The 21,160-nt window shown below is 58.6% G+C and overlaps 9 protein-coding genes across 9 annotated transcripts; 4 read left to right on the forward strand and 5 right to left on the reverse strand.

Moving 5' to 3' along the window:
• Window positions 1–406: 406 nt before the first annotated feature.
• B0H64DRAFT_314595 (uncharacterized protein) lies at window positions 407–1,573 on the reverse strand (the record flags this gene model as incomplete). The annotated part of the gene is made up of 3 exons (XM_062800209.1): window positions 407–1,124; window positions 1,184–1,325; window positions 1,405–1,573. The coding sequence occupies 3 exons, from the start codon at window positions 1,571–1,573 to the stop codon at window positions 407–409; spliced, it is 1,029 nt and encodes a 342-aa protein (XP_062663260.1).
• A 700-nt stretch (window positions 1,574–2,273) lies between these two features.
• Window positions 2,274–3,950, forward strand: B0H64DRAFT_379059 (uncharacterized protein). Its single transcript, XM_062802619.1, has 3 exons — window positions 2,274–2,567; window positions 2,625–3,011; window positions 3,070–3,950. The coding sequence occupies exons 1-3, from the start codon at window positions 2,403–2,405 to the stop codon at window positions 3,733–3,735; spliced, it is 1,218 nt and encodes a 405-aa protein (XP_062663261.1). The 5' UTR covers window positions 2,274–2,402; the 3' UTR covers window positions 3,736–3,950.
• B0H64DRAFT_379060 (nineteen complex-related protein 2-domain-containing protein) lies at window positions 3,934–5,704 on the reverse strand. Its single transcript, XM_062802620.1, has 2 exons — window positions 5,543–5,704; window positions 3,934–5,443 (listed from the first exon to the last, which is right to left on the reverse strand). Exons 1-2 carry the CDS (start codon window positions 5,649–5,651, stop codon window positions 4,017–4,019), a joined length of 1,536 nt encoding a protein of 511 aa, XP_062663262.1. The 5' UTR covers window positions 5,652–5,704; the 3' UTR covers window positions 3,934–4,016.
• A 372-nt stretch (window positions 5,705–6,076) lies between these two features.
• Window positions 6,077–6,351, forward strand: B0H64DRAFT_316099 (uncharacterized protein; the record flags this gene model as incomplete). Its single annotated transcript, XM_062800274.1, has 2 exons — window positions 6,077–6,151; window positions 6,202–6,351. Coding segments are annotated over 2 exons (225 nt in total), but the record flags the coding sequence as incomplete, so codon positions are not given.
• Window positions 6,352–6,547: 196 nt separating this feature from the next.
• Window positions 6,548–7,088, reverse strand: B0H64DRAFT_414009 (Rhodanese-like domain-containing protein; the record flags this gene model as incomplete). The annotated part of the gene is made up of 2 exons (XM_062805006.1): window positions 6,548–6,726; window positions 6,803–7,088. The coding sequence occupies 2 exons, from the start codon at window positions 7,086–7,088 to the stop codon at window positions 6,548–6,550; spliced, it is 465 nt and encodes a 154-aa protein (XP_062663264.1).
• Window positions 7,089–7,720: 632 nt separating this feature from the next.
• On the reverse strand, window positions 7,721–9,654 carry B0H64DRAFT_469939 (uncharacterized protein). The gene is made up of 3 exons (XM_062807807.1): window positions 8,841–9,654; window positions 8,366–8,779; window positions 7,721–8,297 (listed from the first exon to the last, which is right to left on the reverse strand). The coding sequence occupies exons 1-3, from the start codon at window positions 9,241–9,243 to the stop codon at window positions 7,909–7,911; spliced, it is 1,206 nt and encodes a 401-aa protein (XP_062663265.1). The 5' UTR covers window positions 9,244–9,654; the 3' UTR covers window positions 7,721–7,908.
• Window positions 9,655–9,890: 236 nt separating this feature from the next.
• On the forward strand, window positions 9,891–11,704 carry B0H64DRAFT_365 (metacaspase-1). Its single transcript, XM_062801860.1, has 3 exons — window positions 9,891–11,243; window positions 11,354–11,523; window positions 11,602–11,704. The coding sequence occupies exons 1-3, from the start codon at window positions 10,111–10,113 to the stop codon at window positions 11,625–11,627; spliced, it is 1,329 nt and encodes a 442-aa protein (XP_062663266.1). The 5' UTR covers window positions 9,891–10,110; the 3' UTR covers window positions 11,628–11,704.
• Window positions 11,705–12,205: 501 nt separating this feature from the next.
• On the reverse strand, window positions 12,206–14,799 carry B0H64DRAFT_357 (uncharacterized protein). The gene is made up of 5 exons (XM_062801610.1): window positions 14,141–14,799; window positions 13,927–14,054; window positions 13,736–13,861; window positions 13,598–13,681; window positions 12,206–13,544 (listed from the first exon to the last, which is right to left on the reverse strand). Exons 1-5 carry the CDS (start codon window positions 14,672–14,674, stop codon window positions 12,314–12,316), a joined length of 2,103 nt encoding a protein of 700 aa, XP_062663267.1. The 5' UTR covers window positions 14,675–14,799; the 3' UTR covers window positions 12,206–12,313.
• Window positions 14,800–19,302: 4,503 nt separating this feature from the next.
• On the forward strand, window positions 19,303–20,902 carry B0H64DRAFT_414012 (uncharacterized protein; the record flags this gene model as incomplete). Its single annotated transcript, XM_062805007.1, has 4 exons — window positions 19,303–19,398; window positions 19,475–20,102; window positions 20,168–20,681; window positions 20,770–20,902. 4 exons carry the CDS (start codon window positions 19,303–19,305, stop codon window positions 20,900–20,902), a joined length of 1,371 nt encoding a protein of 456 aa, XP_062663268.1.
• Window positions 20,903–21,160: the final 258 nt, after the last annotated feature.

Consider the following 21,160-nt stretch of genomic DNA (forward strand, 5'->3'; position numbering starts at 1 on the left):
ATCTCAAGCCCGGTGTAAGTGATCCGGCCCATCCGGCGCCGGCTCCGCTCCCGGAAAGATGGATCCGCTCGGCCCCGGTTCGCTAAGGTGGGTCCAGATCAACATGGCAACCTCAGGGGAAATGCTGAGGAGAGGAGGCCAGTGCTGTGCATTGTTGTATTTGTAACCCCGCCGGATATATAAATCCATATTTGTAACTATCGCTGTGAGAGAGCTCACATTCCGAGTCCGCTGTTGACCCAATGTTCTATGGTATCTCGATTGCAAACCCCCATGCCGCCTGTTGCTCCCCGGTTTATTCCGAGATTCGATTCCGTGTGCCAACAACGCCTGCTCCATGTCTCGGAGAAAATCAACAAAAAGAATAGTTAGCGCCAGAGGTGAAAGAAGGACGGGCCGACGCTTTTTAGCGCCGCAAGGGCGTTTGCTGTTTTGCGCGAATTTTCCGGAAGTATATCGCCGTGGTTCCCGGGGCACGCGCATTGGTCTTCGGGTCATAATACGTCATGACGTCTAAAACGACATAAGACTTGGACGTTTCCAGCTCAACGAGTCCCGAGACACAAACGGATCCCCGAGGAGGGTCGGCCTTGAATGGCCGCTGCTCCCGAGAGTAGGTTTGTTTCAATTGTTTCCAGGGTTGGGAGGTTGCAACGGAGAGCACCATCTCCTGAAGCCACGACTTCTGATCGGGCGTGTCCTGTTTGTTTTGACCAAGGGTCGGTTTGTCCGGCACAGGCATGGGCTTGTCGCGGGGCGCTGAAGAGGGGGCCGATGGCGCACTCGCCGAGGAAGACATGGACCCCGGGTCGTTTACTTCTTCAGGCCGTCTAGTAGCTTGCTGGCGGATTTGCTGAAGCGCTTTCTGTACCTCGGGACCGGGCCCAGAAGGTAAAGGAGGAGGAGTCGCTGGGTTTGTAGGCGTCTGGGCGCGCCTAGGTTCTTCGGAAGCAAAGCCAAAGTACCTTGCAACTTCGAGGGTCGTCTGCTTCACTGTCGCCGTACCCAAGGCCCAGAAGCCGAGCGCAAGAGGCTTCGGCCATAAGACACGTTCCATCTGTTTTGCGACCCATGAATCGTAGGGCATGGTTACCAAGGCCATCGCGTCATCCGTAACCAATATGCTGTCATATGCGTCAGTAATGCCACCTCCAGCGAGGTGATGGCGGCCAGCATGACATACCCAGTCCGCTCATAGACAGGTGGTGCCATATAAGGGTAATCGATATCCATCCAGCATCTGCCGACCCCCATAATTTTCCCGACTTTGGCCGTGAGCACAGGGTTCCGCGAGGCAGCGTCAAGAACGATTTGAGCTACATGATCTACACGAAAGGTGAGAACTCGGAAAGGCGTCTTGTGGAGTTTGGGAGGGCCTACCTCGGATTCTTCGTTGTAGTTCACGATCCTTGGACAATTTGATGAATGCCTGCCATTCTGGGTCCCTTCTGGAATATGGTTGTTGTGGGTATTTTTTCGTCGTTAGGGGAAGTGGAATGAAGACTGGGTCATCGTCCTCATCCTTCACGGTCGTGTGCTCGGGAGACGAGGGGTCCGGCGTAGCCCACCACATGACTAACTGGTAGGCTATGACACCTTTGACTACGGTTCCTCTGCATCGGACAGTGGTCAGCGATAGTAGCACACGAGAGGGAAAGAATGAATCCCCACAAGAACCAAGTGGTTGGCCTCCCTTTCCTAATCTTGACTCTCTCGACATGGACCGTCTGCCCGCCCGACAGACGAGCCGCTATCCTGGCGGAGCCGAAGAGCGTCCGGAATGGACGGGAGATTCGTGACATGGCGGATGGTTGTGGCGCGCCAACCCGGCGGCCAGGGGAGGCGAGGTCGGAGAATGGGTCGAGGAGGAGCGCTGGGGGGATTATTCGAAGAACGAAGGGCTGATCGGGAAATTCAACGTGGTCGGGTGTCGGAGGGGCGGAGGGGGCACCACGCTAAAGTTACAGGGCCCGGTATAAAGTTGCGATATAGTGCTTCCATCCAGTAGCGGTAAACAAGCCAGAGATATTCGGTAGTATGAGGTGTGGTGCGAGATGCGAGGCCGCGGAGGCGTTGAGTCGAACCTCGATTTGTCTTGTCGCGATTTGGCCTCCATTCGGACGGGCTCTGTCTTTGGAGAGCCGGCTCTTTGGTGGGCCCGGGTCCCAGATGCAAGTGGGGTGGCCGCTGGTGCACAGACCAACGAACCCGCGCAGCAGCTGCGCCGTTGCAAGGGTCGCAACCTGGAGACCAACCAACCAGCAGCACCAACAATCAATCAACTGCACGCGGGCCGACCAAGACTCGTCAGCCATCCCGTCGTCCTGCAACCATCACCACGCCTTTTTCTTCATTGCCGCCCCTCACCACGCTTAAACGACATCAGGAATTGGCTGTTTACCATGAGGCTCGTCGCCGGCCTAACAGCGGCCGCTCTCTCCGGCCTCGCTGCCGCTGCAGGTCAGCAGCAGGATGCAGAGGTCTACATGCTCCAGTCGTCATGGCAGGCCTCCTCTGAGACACCGAGTATCCCCAAAGAAGTCGCCCGTCATATCTTTCTTCAAAGGGTAATTGTGGGCCGATTGATGTGTGCATTCTGCTCCAATGCTGATACTGATGAGCAGACATCGAGGCAACGATACGGTAGCGACCTGCGCGACATCCCCAGCTCCATCGACACCGAAGTCGCGGTTGATCAGCTTGCGAGATTCGGCAAGAACCCAACACCGCTGTTTACTCACGCCGACAAGACCGATGCCTCTCAACTTGTCGTCATTATCGAAGGTGCTGCGGCTGAACAGTCTAACCGGCTGAAAGAGAAACTGGGGCAGAAAGCCGCGTTCACCATCTCCGATCCTCCTTCGTCCACCGCCAATAACCATTTGATGGCGCTCTTCCGGAATATGGGGGTTGCGTCGTCGCATCAATGCGACATATCCGCGATGGTCAATCCGTTTGATACGGATTGCTGGACCGGCCCGTCTTCAGTCGTCAAGTACGACCTGCGAGCTGTTAGCCACTCCCGTCCCTTCGTTCCCCGACAAGCTTGCTGACATGCTCCAAAAACAGTCCCCCAAGACGGTCGACTCCCTGCTCGATAACTTCTCTCGGCTAGACAAGTTCGTGGCCGACGGCGACCTCGACGTCATGCTGGTCGTCCTACCCGAATCTAGCCGCTCGTCCAAGCTCAGCCACTGGAGCGCCGCCGCCGCAGGAACGGGCTCCGACCTCCGCCGCCGGCGCGACGCCGAGATGGTCATCTCCGACCAAGACAACACACAAGCCAAGACGACCTCCGCCCCCACCAACGCGCCCGCGGCGGCCCCCGGCGGCGACGGCGGGTCCGCGGCCCGCCGCACCAAGCCCGTCCCGCAGTGCTTCCGATCGCTCGATAGCTGCATGACCGGGACCGACTCGTGCTCGGGCCACGGCGAGTGCGTCGACAAGTACGGCCGCGGCAACAGCTCCGGCTCGGAGGCGGCGGCGAGCTGCTTCGCGTGCGTGTGCAAGGCCTCGGTCGTCGAGCGCGAGGGCGCGCCCACCAAGGGCCGCAAGACGGTGCAGTGGGGCGGCAGCATGTGCCAGAAGGAGGACATCAGCGTGCAGTTTTGGATGATTGCCGGCTTCTCTATCGTTATCGTCGGCGCTGTGTCGTTCGCCATCAGCTTGTTGTTTGGCGTCGGCGAGGAGACGCTGCCTGGTGTCATTGGTGCTGGCGTAAGCAGGTCCAAGTAAGCAGTCGGCGGGCTGAGAGGGCGGGGAGGGGATACTGTGCTGTCTTTTGTGTTGTCACTGGGTTCGCGGTTTTTGGAGATAGCCCTCGTGGAGGGTCGTGTGTGCTCGCTGGGAGCTTTCGGAGTGTACCATAGTCATCGGCGTCGGCATAACAGATACGGGTTGAATTCATCGTTCTAGACAGTCAAGATCACAATGTACTCGGATATGGCCAGTCTTTTTCGCGCTGGGACTCGTATCGACTTAACATTACAAACACCCAACACCCCCAACACCAAGACCTATGAGGTCATCTCCACATCGTCCCGCCTTGTGGGTGTCGCACCAAAGCTCTCTAGGCCCCGTTCCACGGGCAAGTCACCCGCAATTCCCGGCGGGAATGGTCTCAATGGCGACTGAGTCACCATCTGGGCGACGTCTCCCACATTCCCGCCGGCACTCGCTACAACAGCCTGGTACTTGGCGCCCGCCTGATTCAAAATCTCCTGAACCTCCTTCTCCCGCGCGAGGATGTCCTCCTTTTCCTTTTCGAGGTCCCCTATCCTCGTCTGCTTCTGTGTAACTTCGTTCTCTAGGCCCTGCACTATCTCGCGCATGCGCTGCAGTACCTCGTTCAACTTGGGTAGCGGCTTCATGCGCGGGACGGCATCCGGTCCGCCGGCGTGGTCCATGTCGTGATCATCGTCAGGCCGGTGTAACCCGTCCATGCCCGCCCGCCGCTGTGCAGCCTCGTACGCGGCTCGCCGTTCGGCTTCGCTGTCGTCGCTCTCGGCATCAGACCCGTCCTCGGCGGCCTGGATCATGTCCGCCATCTCCTTCCTGTGACGCCGTGCCGCGTCTCGCTCGGCCTTCTTGCCGAGTGCTAATCCGCCATCCGAGACAAACTCGTCATACCCTTCGCCAAGGTCCTCGTCCTCAGCTATTAACCGGGAATCCTTCTTTTTCTTGGGAAAGTCTACCGTCACCCGCCCGCTTGGGACCTCTTCATTGTCGGACCCGTCGTCGTCGAACGAAATGAAGTCTGCCTCCTTGGCTAACCGCGCGCGCCGTTCCTTGCGCTCACGGATTTCGGCTTCGGTCAGGACCTGAGCGGTCGCGCCTTGCGTTGACTGTGGCTTTGCGACGTCCGTGGACTGCACGACCAACGCGCCCTCCAGCTCGGACTGGTCCAGCTCCATTTCATCTCCGTCATCGTGGATTTGTAAGGATGCCAGGTTTTGTGGCGTGTTGGGGGTCGCACTCTGTAATTCCTCCAGGTATTCCTTGCTGTATTTCGGACCCTCCTCCTGGGCGCCAAAGCGCATGGGGAGGCTGCCCGCCAAGTTTTGAAGTGATGCCGACTTGCGAAGCGTGTTGTTCTGGAGTAACCGCTGGCCAAGAGGCTTCTTTGGTGTGAATGGTTTGGTGACCGCCCCTCCCGTATCGTCGTCGGCCGCGTCCGCCGAGGCCCCGCCTGGGCCGAATGAGAGTCGAGATGAGGCCGGGCGCTTCTTCACTTTTGTCGAGCTCGATCGGCCGAGTGTAGGACGAATAACGACAGGCGCACTAGATCCATCTTCCTCATCGTCGTCACCACCCGCGGCGGAGGCGGGCGCGGATGCCGAACCTCCTTGGATCTCGTCATCGTTGATGTTGATGGTCTTGCGCAGCGTGGAGGATTTGGCGGGCTTGTTACGGCCAAACTTGATGCGCCCTGGGGGCGCCGATTCTGCCGGCAGCGCATCAGCTTGCTCGCTCTTTGTAGGACCGGTAATCAGCAACGGAGGGCGTCTCAGAGATGCTTGAGCAATGGCAGTCAACAACTTACGGTCGCTTTGCTCCTCGTCGCCGGCGCCAGATGCCGCTTTCAGATCATCCCCGTCATCTTCAAACGTCTGGATAATGCGCGCCTTTCTCTTCGGGCCGAAGGAGCTCATGGTCGCACACAAAATTAAGCTGTTTTTGCTGGATTGCTGAAAATGTAAAATGCCAAACGGGAAAGAGGAATTGGGGGCCTGAGAGCGACAGCGGCCGGCAAGGTTGTCTGCCATGCATCCCTTATCGTTGCTCGTTATCAGTGCCCCACGTGACATCACTTGTTCAACGAACTCCCTTCCAGATTTCCAGACTCGGCAACGCGCCAAAGCATCCACTCACTTCGACTATCGCGCCAACAATTAATTGCCCTTCAACGACGGACGGCATCACACGACAAAATGGCACCCGCACAACCAGAACTCAAAAAGGTGCGTTATCCCTCTTCATCGCTCGGACACAGTTGCATAACTCGTGCAGTTACAAATCCCACAATACTCCCTCCCCATCCGCTCTGCAAGATCAACGCTAATCCATCGCGCTGTAACAGTACCTCGACAAGCGGTTGTTCGTCCAGCTGAACGGCAGCCGCAAGGTTCTTGGCGTCCTCCGGGGATATGATGTACGACCGCTACAGTACCGTGATGGATGGCAGAAACTAACGGTACTCAGGTCTTCCTCAACATCGTACTAGACGACGCCGTCGAAGAGAAGGATAACGGAGAGAAGGCAAAGCTTGGAATGGTTGTTATCCGCGGCAACTCAGTCGTCATGCTGGAGGCTCTCGAGAGGATTGGTGGCGACGATCGGGGCGGCCGCTAAGCCAGTGGCACGACGCAGCTTGCCAAACTGGGCTGGGGGGTGGACGACGGCCGGCAACGTTCATACCGGGGATATGATTTTTGCGATGGAAAACTTGGGAACGGGATTCGGGTGCACGGCGTTCATCTCTGCGGTACAAAGCCAGTTGGGGAAGACAGGCCAGATCCAGCGGCGCAAAGATACCCAGCATTACATACTACCTATCCTCCGCCCGCCACCTTTTCTCGTCATAGCCATCCATCATGCTGCCGCCGTACGCTTTCACCCAGCCCCGGATGCCGCCGACCATCACTTGCGACTTCAAGTCACCGCCGACCTCGTCAACATAGTCCTGCAACCAAGCAGCACAGCGGGGACCTCGACCAAGGGAAGAACCTACCATAAGGAGGGAGTGGACATGGTCAGCGTCCCGGACAGCTCGACTGCAACGAGATTAGAAATGCAGACTCACCACAATAGAAGATAACCCTTCGAATCCCCGCCTGCTTGCACAGGTCGTACAAAGTTCCGCGCGTTGGGTAGAAGCTGTGAGCTGGCAAATTCATGGCCCCGCGCACTGTTCCTCCCGTGCAATCGGCGCGGCGCGCGTCCACCAGCAAAAAGTCCCGCTGCTTGTTAGCTGGGAGCTCGTGGTCCCGAAGCAGCTGGAAGACCTCCTGAGGCTCAACTTGGGTTGCCGTTGATATCGGCTCGGGGAAATCTGTCCACCACGGCGTCCCATCTTCTCGTCGCGCCATCTTTAGGCAGTGTTCGTGTGCGTGCCCGTGTGTGTGCCCATGGTCGTGCCCATGTAGTATCTGATTGTGGATTGCCATTATGCGATCCCTAGCTAGCCTGTGTGACTAGGAGAGTAAAGGTTCGGGGTCCAACCAGGTGTTGCCACTAGAATCATTGAAGGTTGACAGCGGAGCAAGACAGTAGTCAGTACGACAAATTCGGCATGCTACCCACATGTGAATATCTGTTAAAAAGCCCATGTTTGATTACGGAGCCATGGGCCCGAAACACTTGGCAAGCATCTCCTCCTTCTAACCCTCCATGATACAGTATATCATCCGCCTTCTGGAACCCCAGCTGCATAGCCCGGAGCATATTGATGTACATTGCAGATATTAGCGAGGCACATGGCCGATATTGCCCTCGGGGAGCCTCAAACTGATACCGAGCCTGTTATGAACCGTGAGGGGGTGCCACGTCACCTTGCCTTTACCCGCATGCCCAGGAACGTGCTGTGCGTGCCAGGGCAGCAGTTGTTTATCCGGCTCCATGCCAGCATGAAGATCAACAAATACTTGGGGAACTTGAATACATAGGATGGGCCAGTTGGCCAAATCCGACACAGGGGTAGGGTTCAGGGGCAGCTTGGAGCTTCAACCGAATCAAGCAATTTTCAACTCGTGTAGTAGTACTTTGCAGGACTATCTCGTCTCCTGACCAATCCTCCCCTGAATATGAGGGCTCAACTGTGCTCAAGCCGGGCGCGGTTTTCAAATGGACATGGGCAATGTGAATGCCAACGCTACGCTATAATATGCCGCGGTCCGAGGTCAGAACCGCCTACTCGTCGTAATACGCCTCCTCGTATTGCTCCTCGTACTCCTCCCGGGCCTCCTCGAGAGCCTCCTGCTCGCTGCTACTGGCCGAGGAGCTGGCGGCATCCTCGAGGGCCTCTTCGTAGGCGTCGCGGGCCTCGCGCAGGGACTCGCGGTCGCTGCTGTCAATCTCCTCGCCGTAAGCATCATGCGTCGGGATGACACCGGGCGGCAACCCGTCGTCGGCGGGCGGCGCGGGAGGCGGCGCCTCGCCGTAGTAGTAGTTGTTGGTCTCGTAGATGACGGGGGCCGGGGCGGGTTCAGGCGGGGGAGCGTAGGCAGCGGCGGCCGGGGCGGCGGCGTACGCGGCTTGGTTGCTGCTGCTGTGGTTCTCGTCGTCTGACGAATCGTCGCCTGAGGGGATAAGGGAGACGAGGGTCAGTGGAGGGACTTTCTGGGTCTAAGGGAGGAGGATGACGTACCGAGTTGGTGGGCGATGACGGCGCCGGCGACAGCACCGACGGCAAGCCCACCAGCGGCACCCATTAGCATGCCGCTATTGCTCTTCTTCTCCTTGTGGCTGCCGCGCTGGTCATCGTAACCCGGCTGGGCGCCGGCATAAGGATCGGGCTGACCGCCATAGCCAGGCTGGCCGCCATAACCAGGTTGGCCGCCGTAGCCAGGCTGGCCGCCATAACCAGGTTGACCGCCGTAGCTAGAGTCGGGGCCATACGAGCCACCGTAGCCCGGCGAGGGAACACCGGGGGTGGGGGCACCATAGGGGGAGTAGCCACCCGGAGTACCGTGACCACGGCTGTCATCCCCGTGGGGACGAGGAGAGGAGTGGTCGTAGCCGGGAACTTCCCACTGGGAACGCCCGCTCGACTCCTCTACATCTGTGGCGAGAGTTAGTCCACTTGACTCATTATGAACACAGCGCGACGACAGTAAACTCACAGTACCAGCGCTGGTAGTGGTCATCCCAGCGCGGAGTCCAGCCCGAGGGAATCGGGGGCTTGTCGGCCGGCGGGGTGTACGGAGGCGGGGGTCGGGGCCCGGCCTCGGGGGGGTAGGCGTAGGGTTGGGGCGGTGGCGAAGCGTGGTCCGACTGGTAGGGATGGCCCTGGGGCGGAGGGTAGTGGCCGCCCTGGCCCGGCGAAGGGGATTGGTAGTGGCCCGAGTAGGGCTGAGGGCTGGACTGACCGTAACCCTGGGGCGGATACTGATTGGGAGGGTACGGATTTACGCCATCGCGGTTTGAAGAGGAGGCATCATCCTTGCGATCGTTGTTCTTGTCCCCTAGGCCCAAACGGCCGAGGTCATCGGCGATGCCGTCGGTGAACTTTTTGAAGAAGGCCATGCAGCGCTGAGCAAGTACGTAACGGTACGTTCAAAAAATGAGAAAAGAACTGGGGAGATTGTCTCAGATGAGGGAATCGGAGCTGAATATTTCTCATCCAGCGGTGGCCTCTGGTTTTATGACTGTTTTGCTGGCACCCTCGTTGGCTCCCTCCCGATAGATGGAGCAAAGAGCGAGGTGCCCTGGGCAACCCGAAATGGAAACTTGGAGGGGTTCACCCCACCACCAAGCATACATGTAACACCTCCAAGCCCGCAGTCGGATCACAACGGCCTGTCAGGTTGTGGGTCAAGGAATCAGGTCGCATGGTTTATGGTTTCCCTCTTTGCCGCGCACGCAAGGCATGCAGCCAAGCAGCGAGTGCTTGGGAGAGAAACTGGGTGACGTGACTGGGTGGAAGGCGGGATGTTGTTTGAGCAGGCTCGGCACGCCGAAGCACCCGTGTAAAAGGTCTTGGCATCTGATGATGAGCGAGCATTTTCAGGGTCCCAAGCCCATTCCCGTCCCATTTCCACCTTTCAGCTCCTGCGCCCCACCAATGTCAGACGCCGACACGCCGACCATGCCGACCGACAGCCGCCCCCGGCCTTCCACCCAAACACTGGCCCCGCACATTTGCCCCGCGTCGGCCGCTCTGCCGCGTTCCGTGTGAAGAGACCTTCCAAACCCGACCGCAACCCGACTTCCATTCCACTGCATGTTGAGGCAGCCCGCTCTGGTCACGGTCATCATCAACCACTCCGGTACCCAACCGACCAGCGACCAGGGATACATTTTCGAACACCTACCTAAGACCCCGAGTGGCCCCCGAATTTAAATTACTTCTGTTGTTTTTACATACCACCTACCTTTACCGGCCGCTGCAACATGTCTTACGGATACCCTGGTCAAGGTTACGGACCTGGCTCCGGTTCTGGGTCGGGCCACCATCAACCCCCTCCCCAACAGTACGGGGGCGGCGGCTACGGGCAGGGCCAATACGGGCAACCGCCGCCGCAGCAAGGTTACGGTCAATACCCGCCTCCGCAACAGCAGCACCACCAGCAATACCAGCAGCACGGGCAGCACCAGCAGCCGGGTTACGGTCACCCTCCCCCTCAGCATCACCAGCAGCAGCAGCACCACCACCAGCGCCCCCCAGGCCCCCCGCCACAGGGCTATGATGCCTACGGCTACCCCATCGCCCACGGGCCGGGATACGGAGGCTCCGGTCCATCCCGCGCCGCCCCGCCCCCGCCCTCGGGCAGCCAGGAGTTCGGCCACGGAGCGCCCCAGGGTTACACGTTCCAGTACTCCAACTGCACGGGTCGTCGCCGCGCCCTGCTGATCGGCATCAACTACTTTGGCCAGAACGGCGAGCTGCGCGGGTGCATCAACGATGTCAAGAACCTGTCGACCTATCTGATGGAGAACCACGGCTACAAGCGCGACGACATGGTGATGCTGACCGACGACCAGCAGAACCCGGTCCTACAGCCGACCAAGGAAAACATCATCCGCGCCATGGGGTGGCTGGTGGGCGGTGCGCAGCCCAACGACGCCCTCTTCCTGCACTACTCGGGCCACGGCGGCCAGACCGAGGACCTGACCGGCGACGAGGACGACGGCTACGACGAGGTCATCTACCCCGTCGACTTCAAGTCCGCCGGCCACATCGTCGACGACGACATCCATGAGATCGTCGTCAAGCCGCTGCAGCCCGGCGTGCGGCTGACGGCCATCTTCGACAGCTGCCACTCGGCCTCGGTCATGGACCTGCCGTACATGTACAGCACCAAGGGCGTGCTCAAGGAGCCCAACCTCGCCAAGGAAGCCGGCCAGGGCCTGCTCGAAGCCGTCGGCCACTACGCGCGCGGCGACATGGGCAGCGTCGCGAGCACCGTCTTCGGCCTGGCCAAGACGGCCTTCCGCGGCAACGACGCCTACGAGCAGACCAAGCGCACCAAGACGTCGCCCGCCGACGTGATCATGTGGAGCGGCAGCAAGGACGATCAGACATCGTGCGTACTCGCTATATCTTCCTCAAGTGTCTTGGCGGGGGGTTGATGTCTTGAGGGGGGAGTTGATACCTTGTAGTTACTAGACAAGTGCTGACCTGACTCGCATCTAGCGCTGACGCGACCGTCGCCTCGCAAGCCACGGGCGCCATGTCGTGGGCCTTCGTCTCGGCGCTCAAGCAGAACCCGCAGCAGAGCTACGTGCAGCTGCTCAACAGCATCCGTGACGTGCTCGAGACCAAATACACCCAGAAGCCGCAGCTGTCGTGCAGCCACCCGCTCGGTGCGTATTCCCGTGTCGATTCCAGTTTCATTTCCGCAAATTCCGCCCTGCTGACCACTGTCATTTCTTTGCCGGTAGATACCGATCTGCTTTTTGTCATGTGAGATGGAGTCTCGGATCGGACTCGACCCGTGGGTTGGGGCGTGGGTTGGGACGTGGGGTTGAGATCGGTGCATGTGCCGATCGTCCAGATCGTGGATCCCCTTCGGGCCCGGCAGACAGATAGGGGGGAACCAAGCGGGGCCGGAGTTTGATTATTACAACGCGTGCAACAGGAGATTCCGATCGCTGGCCATGAGTGAGACGCGACTCATGCTATGCATCGGTGGGTTTGAAAATGCGCCGATGATGTGTGAAAAAGTGAAATGCCCAGGAGAGTGTCTTGAGAAAATCGCTAGTGTGCCATGGGCATAAACGACGATATTACGACTACGACTAATAGATGATATACACAAAAGGGGTATAGTACGCAAAAACAGACTCATCCCAACATCGGCCTCCTCAACCCAGCTCATGCAGACAGACACATTGACCGCCCAAACCCCCAATCTTAATAGCTCGCCCCCCATTAGCATGCCTCTCCAAACCCAGACAGAATCCAACTTTTGCCAGCGACAGGCCGCCGGCCGGTATCAAGTAGTTAGATAGTAAAAACAGTAAACAGTTATAAAAAGAAAAGTCAACGATGGACGTGCTTCGCATCATCCGAGCCAAGGGTGGATGGACTCGGGAAGGAGTATAAAAGGGGAATCAAGAAACACAAGATAGAAGAAGACTCAAAGAGAGGTCATCACCGAATAACCCCCTTCAAAAACCCCAACGCCCCCTTCAAGCTCAACTTACTCTCCACACTCCCCCCGCCCACCGAACTCCCCGCCCGGCTCGTCCCCGACCGCCTCGTACTGCTGCGCACGGTATCCGACCGCCCGCTATTACTAGCCCCACTGCTATCCCCGGCACCAGGAGTAGTCGCACTGCCGTTGCTGCTGCTCTCCGAGTTGCGCCGCTCGCGCACGTACTTGGGCCACGTGTTGGTCAGCACCAGGTACTTGATGCTGGCGTGGGCGGCGTCGAAGACGGACGCGTCGAAGGCCGCCGGGATGTCCCCCGCGTAGAGCGGGAGGGCGGATTTGGTTGTGGGTGTGGGTGGTTCGAGGATCTTGACGGTGAGCGGGATGTGGGAGGTGCGGTTGTTCTTGGTGGAGGGGGTCGGTGTGGGCGGGGCGGCGTTGGAGGCGTCGTCGGGTTGGAGGATGTGGATTTGGGAGTCGCGGGATGGTGGGGGGTGGGGGGGTTGGTGCTGCTGGGCGGCGCGGGGGGGCGAGGGGATGAAATCGTCGTTGGGGTCGTCGTTGGGGTCGGCGAAGGGGGTGACGGCGTCGGCGGTGGAGGAGGAGCCGTTGGCGGCGGCGGTGCTGCGGGCCGCGCGCTCGAAGATGCCCTGCAGCTTGCGGAGGTCGGTCCAGGCGATGTTGATGGGGAACTCGGCGTCGCGGGGCGAGATGAACTCGGTGTAGATGCGCAGCGCCTTGGTGAACTGCTCCCGGACTGTCTCGGGGGTGGCGTCGTAGCGGCTGCGGGTGAAGTCGGACGGGAGGGCGAGCTTCCACTCGGACACGGCCGTCAGGAAGGCGATGTTCTCGCCCGAGAAGTCGCGCCGGGCCGAGAACTGACGGAGCGGCTCCGGGTTCTTGTCCAGGACGTGCTCGAGCGCGGCCATGGTCAGCACGCTCTCGTCGGGGACGCCGCTGAGGTTGGCCTGGTTGGTGCCGGATTCCAAGCTCGACAGCTTCTTCCAGGAGTCGAAACCTGAGTACTCGCCGACCTTGGTCGAGGTCGTGCTCATTGGGCCCGAAGAGCCCTGGTCGCTTGACGTCTCCGTCTTGGCGCCGAACTGCTTCTTAGACTCCCAGTTGGCGATGGACTCGAGCGTCTCCTGGCGCAGGGTTTGATGTTTCCGGACCTGCCAGCAGGGGACGAAAACGGTGCAGACCTCGATAACGAAAATAGAGAGGGCGATCCTGCTACGGTTAGCTGACTGCGTGAAAAGGGGCTGCGTGCCGGGGAGGCATACCATTGCGGCGGCACAAAGTATTGGTTTACCGGTGCCATGCCAGGAACGTAGAGAGCGATCAGCCACATGGGCGCTGCCGGAAGGCTATCCAAGGAGTTAGCATGCCGAGTTTGTCAAGCAAGAACAGGGTAAACCTACCCAGCAATGCAGCAGGCCATGGTCTGGTACTGCCAGCCATGAGTGTCGTGGATCCCGCGGGACTGCCAGAGAATGATGGGAGCCACAATCCAGGCCCAGACGAACTGCCAAACGATCGAGGGCCACCTTGGAGGCGTTAGTATTGTCCGAGACGCGTGGGGGGGGCACCATGTCTAGTGGTAGATACGTACCATTCCCAACCCCTGCCCTGTTTCATGGCAATCTCCATGGGCGTGCTGCCGTATACTTCGGTTCCGGGAATACCGAAGTCGGAATGGAATTTGCGGGATATCATGTAGATGATGATGACCACGAATAACTAGAAACCCGCCGTTAGACTCGATACCAAGGGAGGCTAGGGCGGGGGGGGGGGGGGAGGAGGGTGTGGTGGAGGGGTAGTCTCACCTGCACTGCCATGCCTATCGTGACAAACATGAACATGCGCTTCTGGTACTCCATCTGGCGCAGGCGCTGGAGCAGGCTCGGCTTCCCCGCCGGCCGCTTCTCGTCGAAGCGCGTCTTCATCTGGCTCGGCGGCCGGGCGAAGCGGCTCTGGGCTTTGGCGACATGGAGGAACTGGCTGTTGCCGGCCTGGAAGAGGGCGATTCCGAAGGGATACCAGATGCTCATGATCCAGAACTCGGCAACCTCGGGAGCGAGTGGACCGACGCTGTAGCCGATCTGGACGGAGAGCCAGTAGAAGTGAAGGAGGATGATGCCGGCGAAGGTTAAGGAGAGTCCGCGCAGTCTCAGCGTCGGTGTGTTGCGTTTCTTGTAAAGGAATGTCATGCCGCAGACGAGGAGGGTCGTCCAGATGCCGGCGAAGGTGATCCACCAGATGCCGACGGCGTCGAGCCGGGCCACGGGCTTGGTGTCGGGCGTGGTCCCGAACTCGGACCCCACCGTAGAAGGCGCCCCGGAGTCGCGTGGCAAGATCATGGCTCGGGATGGTTACGTTCGGTCGACACTTGGTTCCTCAAACGGCGAGCGTGGAAAGAGACGGCATGGCTTGAGAGCCCGGACGGGGGGTGGGCGAGGAATATGTAGTTATGTGTGAGATCGTGGGCCGGCATGGTACCATGGCACCCACCCATGTAATGCACGCACATGGCGGCCAGGCAGGCGGGCGGCTTGAGCACACGGGCGGAGATGATGCGTCGGCGCTGGGAGACGCCTCCTGTGCTCCTGTCTACCTGGGACTGTGGACGATGGAGCATGGCTGCCAAGCTGGGATCCCGGCCGAACGCAAGGGCGGAAACCAAGGGCTCGATCCATGGTAATGGTGACATCGTGGGTGCACCGTGTTGTCGCACTCTCGATCCGTGACTGCTCGAAAGAGCTGCAGGAACGTCGATCCGGTGTGGGTATGGGCTCGATGGGCCCCACGCCTGTCAAGTCCCAGACCCCAGTCCCTGGGACACCGATGGGGCTGCCGGGAATGGGAACCAGGAAACACTGGTGAGTGCTCAAAGCTCCGAGTCTCGGTCCTGCCGGTTTTGGCTGCTTGCTCACATCGGCGTCGGTCAGGGCTTCGGACAGGAGTGACAGGGCTTGTGGCGGCCAATGACGGCGCCCGCATCTCCGACATGGTCCTTCGGTCGTTTCTGAGCAGTCTGATTCAGATGTGATTCTCTTGAATCGCAGGCATGTGGGGAGGGTGACGAGGGGACGGGCTCTGGGTACGAAGGTACATCCATCCACCCATCCGTTCGTCTGATAAGGACATGGTCATGGTGCCTGGACGATCATGAGGTGCTTGCTCGCTCTCTTGCTGGGCCCCCCACTGGCCGAAGGGGATGTGAATCCCACGTGCCGGGGTCATGTTTGGTGTTTCCCGATATCTGTCGGTGGTGGGCGCTTGGATGGGGAGATTGGCTTCCATTGGCTGCCTTGAACACGGAGACCCTCCGAGGTGAAGACGAGACCCTGCGGCTTTCTTTATTTTTTAGGTCCAGTGCACAGCATCATTGCTTCGTCGAGTCCTCTTTCTCGACAGGTCAGTTCGGGTCTTGTAAAGCCTCAGCCTCTGCTAAAAGTGCAGCTTGGGGCTTTGAAGCTGCATCTGAGATTCGGTCGCACACGCAGCAGGCTGGTCGGCGAACGGACGAATAAGCCCCCCCATGTCCTTCCATGCCGAGCATGCTTGGGCTGCAGCTTGTGTCGATCCCCATATTGCATGGGAGATGCCGGGGGGTGGGGGACCCGCAATGTTTCCGTGGCACACCCGTGCTCGCCGTACTCCGACTGCCGACGGGTGCTGGAGGAGCCGAGAGAGGGGGATCAAGAACCACCAGACGTCCCCGAACGGACGCTCCGAGCCCTGCTTCAACGGTAGACAAGATGAGAGATCGACAATGGTGTGTTTGGCAGTCGTCAAGCTGCTGTATTCAGTTTAAGGCCATCGTCATGACTCCACGGCCAAGTCTGACTGACGGTTCCTGTTGTTTGGGTCGCTCCCGAGGATGCCCGAAGCTGGGACGGCACGACGGGGTCATCCACATGATGGGGCGCGTATCAATGGAACATGAAGTTTCCCCGTCACGGTCATGACAGGAGGCAGTCAGCTCATCATCAGCCAAGCTCCAGCCAAGCTCCAAGCCAAGCTCTCCAGCCAGGGATGGCAAGGGCGGGTACAGGGCGGACAAGATTCCTTGGCAATCCGATGGACCAGGATCACTCGGCGGAGTCGGGAAACCTTGTTGGTGAAAAAAGAAAAGAGTTTTCCATGATCGGCCTCGCCTCAGCGCCTGCTTCCGAGTCCATGGCCCGTCCCCCAGTTCCCCAGGCTTTCCATTTCTTTTTTACCCAAACCTTTCTTTTCTCAATGACCGGCATATCTAGCGTCTCCGGCTAGACGGACGTTGTGTGAAACATGAACTTTAACGTCTCTAATCCCAGAAACGGCCCCCTCAGTGACGTAGTTGGAGGGGAGCTGGAGGGGAGCTTGAAAGACAGGTGTCAGAGTCGAGTCAGGGAGAGGGGAGAGACGGCTTTCTGCCCTGCCGGAAATACAACTGTGACCTGTCAAAGGCATGACTGCGGAATTGGGATATGGCCCGGGGGCTGGATGAATGGCTGAATGGAGGGAGCTGAACACAAGTCCGACTCGGAGCAAACCACACCGGCTGACGACTCCTGTCGGATTTCACAAGCCACAATGGCACAGAATGTGACCAGGCCCGGACCAGCGCAGCAGCCACCCACCCCTTTTCGTGCCGAGTCTCTCCCAGCCCATTTCTGCCCGATTTGGGTTCTCCGAACACGTCCCTTGCGTTGACTCCCTACCTACCTACCCCGCAAATGCAAAGAGGAAAAAAGAAAGTAAAAAGGGACAATAGTTTCCCTGCAGTGTTCCGTGGTTCCGGATCTACTCATAAGTGCAGCTTGCACGCCCGTCTTAACCTTATTGTAACGCCGGTATTGGTCCGGGGCTGCATACGTGAGCTTGAGAAAAACGATAAGGGACCGCCCGCAGTTGGCAGAATGAGACATTGTCTGCAAAACTATCATATCACATTGGTGCTTGCTTTTGGCAGCTCGTCGTGCAAACAATCCACCGAATCCCCGCTGAGAACGCCGCCCAACTTCCGAGTCCAGAACTCTCCCCGGCCCTATCGCGGCTGTTGGTCTGTTGTTTGTGTGTCTTGAGGCCAACACCGTTCAACCAATTTCAGTTTCCTCACTTCCAGTCTCGTGACACCGCTGCTCTTTTCCTCGCCGGGCTTAATCCTATCCTCCAGCCTCGAGGGCCAAGCTGAGAAGTCCGAGGTGCCACGCTAGAGCGCTCAAACCCTTACACAATAAAATGACCTCGGCGGGAATATTATCATTGCCGTTGGCTTTTGCAGTTCTCACTGAGAGAGAATGGGTTGTTTTTGTCTGGGTGTTGTTGCTCAGGTTATCACTCTTTGCTTTCAGACCCTTCCTCGAATTTCCAATGGCGAGTACGGATAGGCAGAAAGCTGTATCCTGTATGTATTCCACCGGGCAAACCACTCGGCCCACCTGCTGTACCTTGTACACTACAAGTACACTATGATGGAGAAGGAGAATCTCATTTGCCAAGGCTCGTAGCGAACTCGAAATAAAACTCCAAGCGATCTGGACGACCCCTTGTGCGGATCATGCTACACAGCAATAAGGCTTGTTATACGGAGTAATATCAAGTAACCCTGTGTTATTACGCTGTCAAAAGTTCATTTCCAGTTTCATCAACCAGCCCGGCAATCCTGATTGATGAACCTTGTCGTGATCTTTGAATTGGGTGGGTGCTGGAAAGCCGATGCTCGAACGATTGTTTGGGAGGATAGAAACTCCGAGACCCTTCGCCCTTACAATTTGACGGTGTTTACCACTCTTCGGAATTGGGGCGCCAAAGACAAACTTGGGTAATTAATTAACAGGCTCATACCAGGCTCCCCAAGCAGACTGCGAAAGAGTGGTTGGGAAATTCAACATCTACCCTAGGTACCCTGGCTGTTACTTGTATCAGATGGAGACCCAGGCTCTAGGTCGGGTAGTGTGAAGCAATGGACGGAAGATCAAGCCCAGGACATCATAACATGGTAGGTACGGAATAGGTGAGCAGCTTAAAGCTTCGGCGGTATTTAGAACGGGATATGCACATACGCTTTCTTTTCTTTTTGCCCCTTTTCTGTTTTTCCTTTCTGTCTCTTCGCTTCTTCTTCTCCGCTTACGTTCCTCAGCTAGACTAGTACTCGCATAGTTTAACTCGATTTGCCAGGAGATGGGATCCTGCGAATACGTTGCACCCACGGCATTCTTAATGGATTCCGGTGGTGCCATCTTCGACCGTGGCCCCCCAAGACAAAGGTGAGCACTAAGTAATGATCCGGGGTTGGACACCCGTGATGGATCCATTGCCCGGTTTTACATATTGTCGGGATCTGTTTCTGCATCCCGCAACCTTAGATGGCCCCCGCACAATCTTCCCGACGGCAGTAGCGCAATATGCCGCCCCGATATGTTTGTTGCAGGGAAAGGGACTGCGGGAGACCTTGCTTGGTTCGTTCCTATCCGCGCCCTGCCTAGAAGCGGATGACGCTACCATCCGTGGGACTCAATGCCCCGTTTCAATATCCTCCGTGACCGCCATGAACGGAAACCTCCCGGTGGTCCGGGGTCACATCACTACGCGAAGGCCTCAAGGGATTGGCCAGAGCTAGGTGTGAGCGCCTTGTGATGTTGCTTCGGTATGAAACAAGTCTACCTAGGCATGCCTGCTGATGAAAGCGGAATCGATGCGGCCTATGAGCGAATGAAGCAGATAGATCACATTTTCATCTCCCCTTTGGCCGAAAAGGAGGGGACACGGGGCCGCCACGGCCGAAGACTTTGTCTTCATTTACTCTTCCAATCCCCTCGCCGACCGCTGTTCTATTATAGAGGGGTTGGTCGTCCTTGTAAAGATTTAAGGATTCACAGCCTCAGCGCAGTGGCCCGTCCAAGCTTTTGGTGTTCGGGTCCGGCAATTGTGCCAGGGCCGATCCAATATGGCTAATACGCTTAGTGGCATGTCACCCCACACGATCCAACACTGGGACCCAATGCCGAGAAGGTCCGGGCGACGGGATGCCTATATTTCGGGGGTTATTGTAGCGATTGACAGCACCTCCCGGGCGAATGGACCCCGTGTTTCGGCGGTGATATACCCGACGACCCTCACCATGATATGATCTTCTCACTAGGTGAGCAAAGCCGCCCAGAACGATCGTCAAGGAAACAATGCGGTCCGTTCTCCACCTGTTGGCCGCGGCAGCGATCGGCAGCGCCGTCGCCGTCGCCGTCGCGCACCCCCTAAACCCCCGACAAGGCGGCGGCGGCGGCAACACGACGATCGAGTGCGCCCCGATCCCCTCGCCGTTCCCGACCTGGCAGCAGCTCCCGCAGCAGTCGACGCTGCCGGACCCCTTCCTGCCGCTGCAGTACACCACCCCCGACAACGCGCAGGACGTCATGGCGGGCCGGGGCGAGGGCCGGGTGCGGACGCCCGAGGAGTGGTACCAGTGCCGGCAGCCCGAGATCGTGCGCATGCTGCAGGAGTACCAGTACGGCTACTACCCGGACCACAGCCAGGAGACGGTCGAGGCTACGCGGAGCGGCAATACGCTTAACATTGCCGTGACCGCGGGGGGCAAGAGGGGCCAGTTCAGGGCCACCGTCACCCTGCCGTCGGGCGCGTCCGCGTCTAAGCCCGCGCCGGTGGTCATCAACATTGGTGGGATGCAGAACCAGGCTTACCTGAGCGCGGGCATTGCGGTGGCGCAGTTTGATTACACCTCTGTGTCGCCCGATAGCAATGCGAAGACGGGGGCGTTCTGGAGCATCTACAACGGGAGGGACATTGGTGCGTTCTGGGCTGTCATTTTGTCTTCTGACATATATCGCGCGGCGTGGGGCTAACTCCAGCAGGTGTGTTGACGGCATGGGCGTGGGGTTTCCACCGCACCCTCGACGCCATCAACATGACGGTCCCCGAGATCGACGCCGGCCGCGTGGGCGTGACGGGATGTTCCAGGCTGGGCAAGGCGGCGCTCGCGGCGGGGCTCTTCGACACGCGCATCACGCTCACGATGCCCATGTCCTCCGGGGTGCAGGGCATGGGCCCGTACCGGTACTACACCATGAGCGGGCAGGGCGAGAACCTCGAGAACAGCAAGCAGGGTGCCGGATGGTGGACCAACAGCAAGCTGGGGGCGTTTGTCAACCACTCCGAGAACCTGCCGTACGACGCGCACACCATCGCGGCGGCCATCGCACCGAGGGCGCTGGTGATCGACCAGGGAACGGGCGACCAGTTCGTCAACAGCAAGGGCACCGCCGTCGTCGTCTACCCGGCGGCCAAGGTGGTGTACGACTGGCTGGGAGCGGGTGACAAGATCGCCATTAGCGTGCGTGGGGGCGGGCATTGTGATATGAGCGGATTGTAAGTGAGACACAGGACGCATGAGACGGGTGCCGGCGTGACGGTGATGAGAATGAAGGACCAGAAACTGACTCGTGACTTATTCTAGCACATCCATCTTGCCGTATGTGCAAAAGATCTTCTTTGGTACAGAGACGACCAAGGACTATAACGACTTAGGGTCGTATGGCTCGCCCGTGACGACCGCCTTCCCGTGGGGGACCGCTGTTCCTGGGGCATGAGCTGCGCATAACGGCATCGGGTTGGACGGTTGGAGTACAGTCCTCTCCCTGAAAGTTCGCTAGCGCGTGACTTCAAGACCGGGGTCCTTGCCAAAATCTCCAACTCAACGACAAAACGGCGCTTTTTTCAACAGAAAAAAAGGTTTGATTGGAATGGTCTTTACTAACGGTTCTAGATATTGCATTTCTTTGCATTTTAATCGGTTGCTGGGCTGTCGAGGTAGGGGTTTTTGACTTTTGAACTAGGACCCCTGTCAG

Source organism: Chaetomium fimeti, assembly GCF_033439085.1.
Source record: "Chaetomium fimeti strain CBS 168.71 chromosome Unknown B0H64scaffold_1, whole genome shotgun sequence".
In the NCBI taxonomy this organism is placed as follows: Eukaryota; Fungi; Ascomycota; class Sordariomycetes; order Sordariales; family Chaetomiaceae; genus Chaetomium; species Chaetomium fimeti.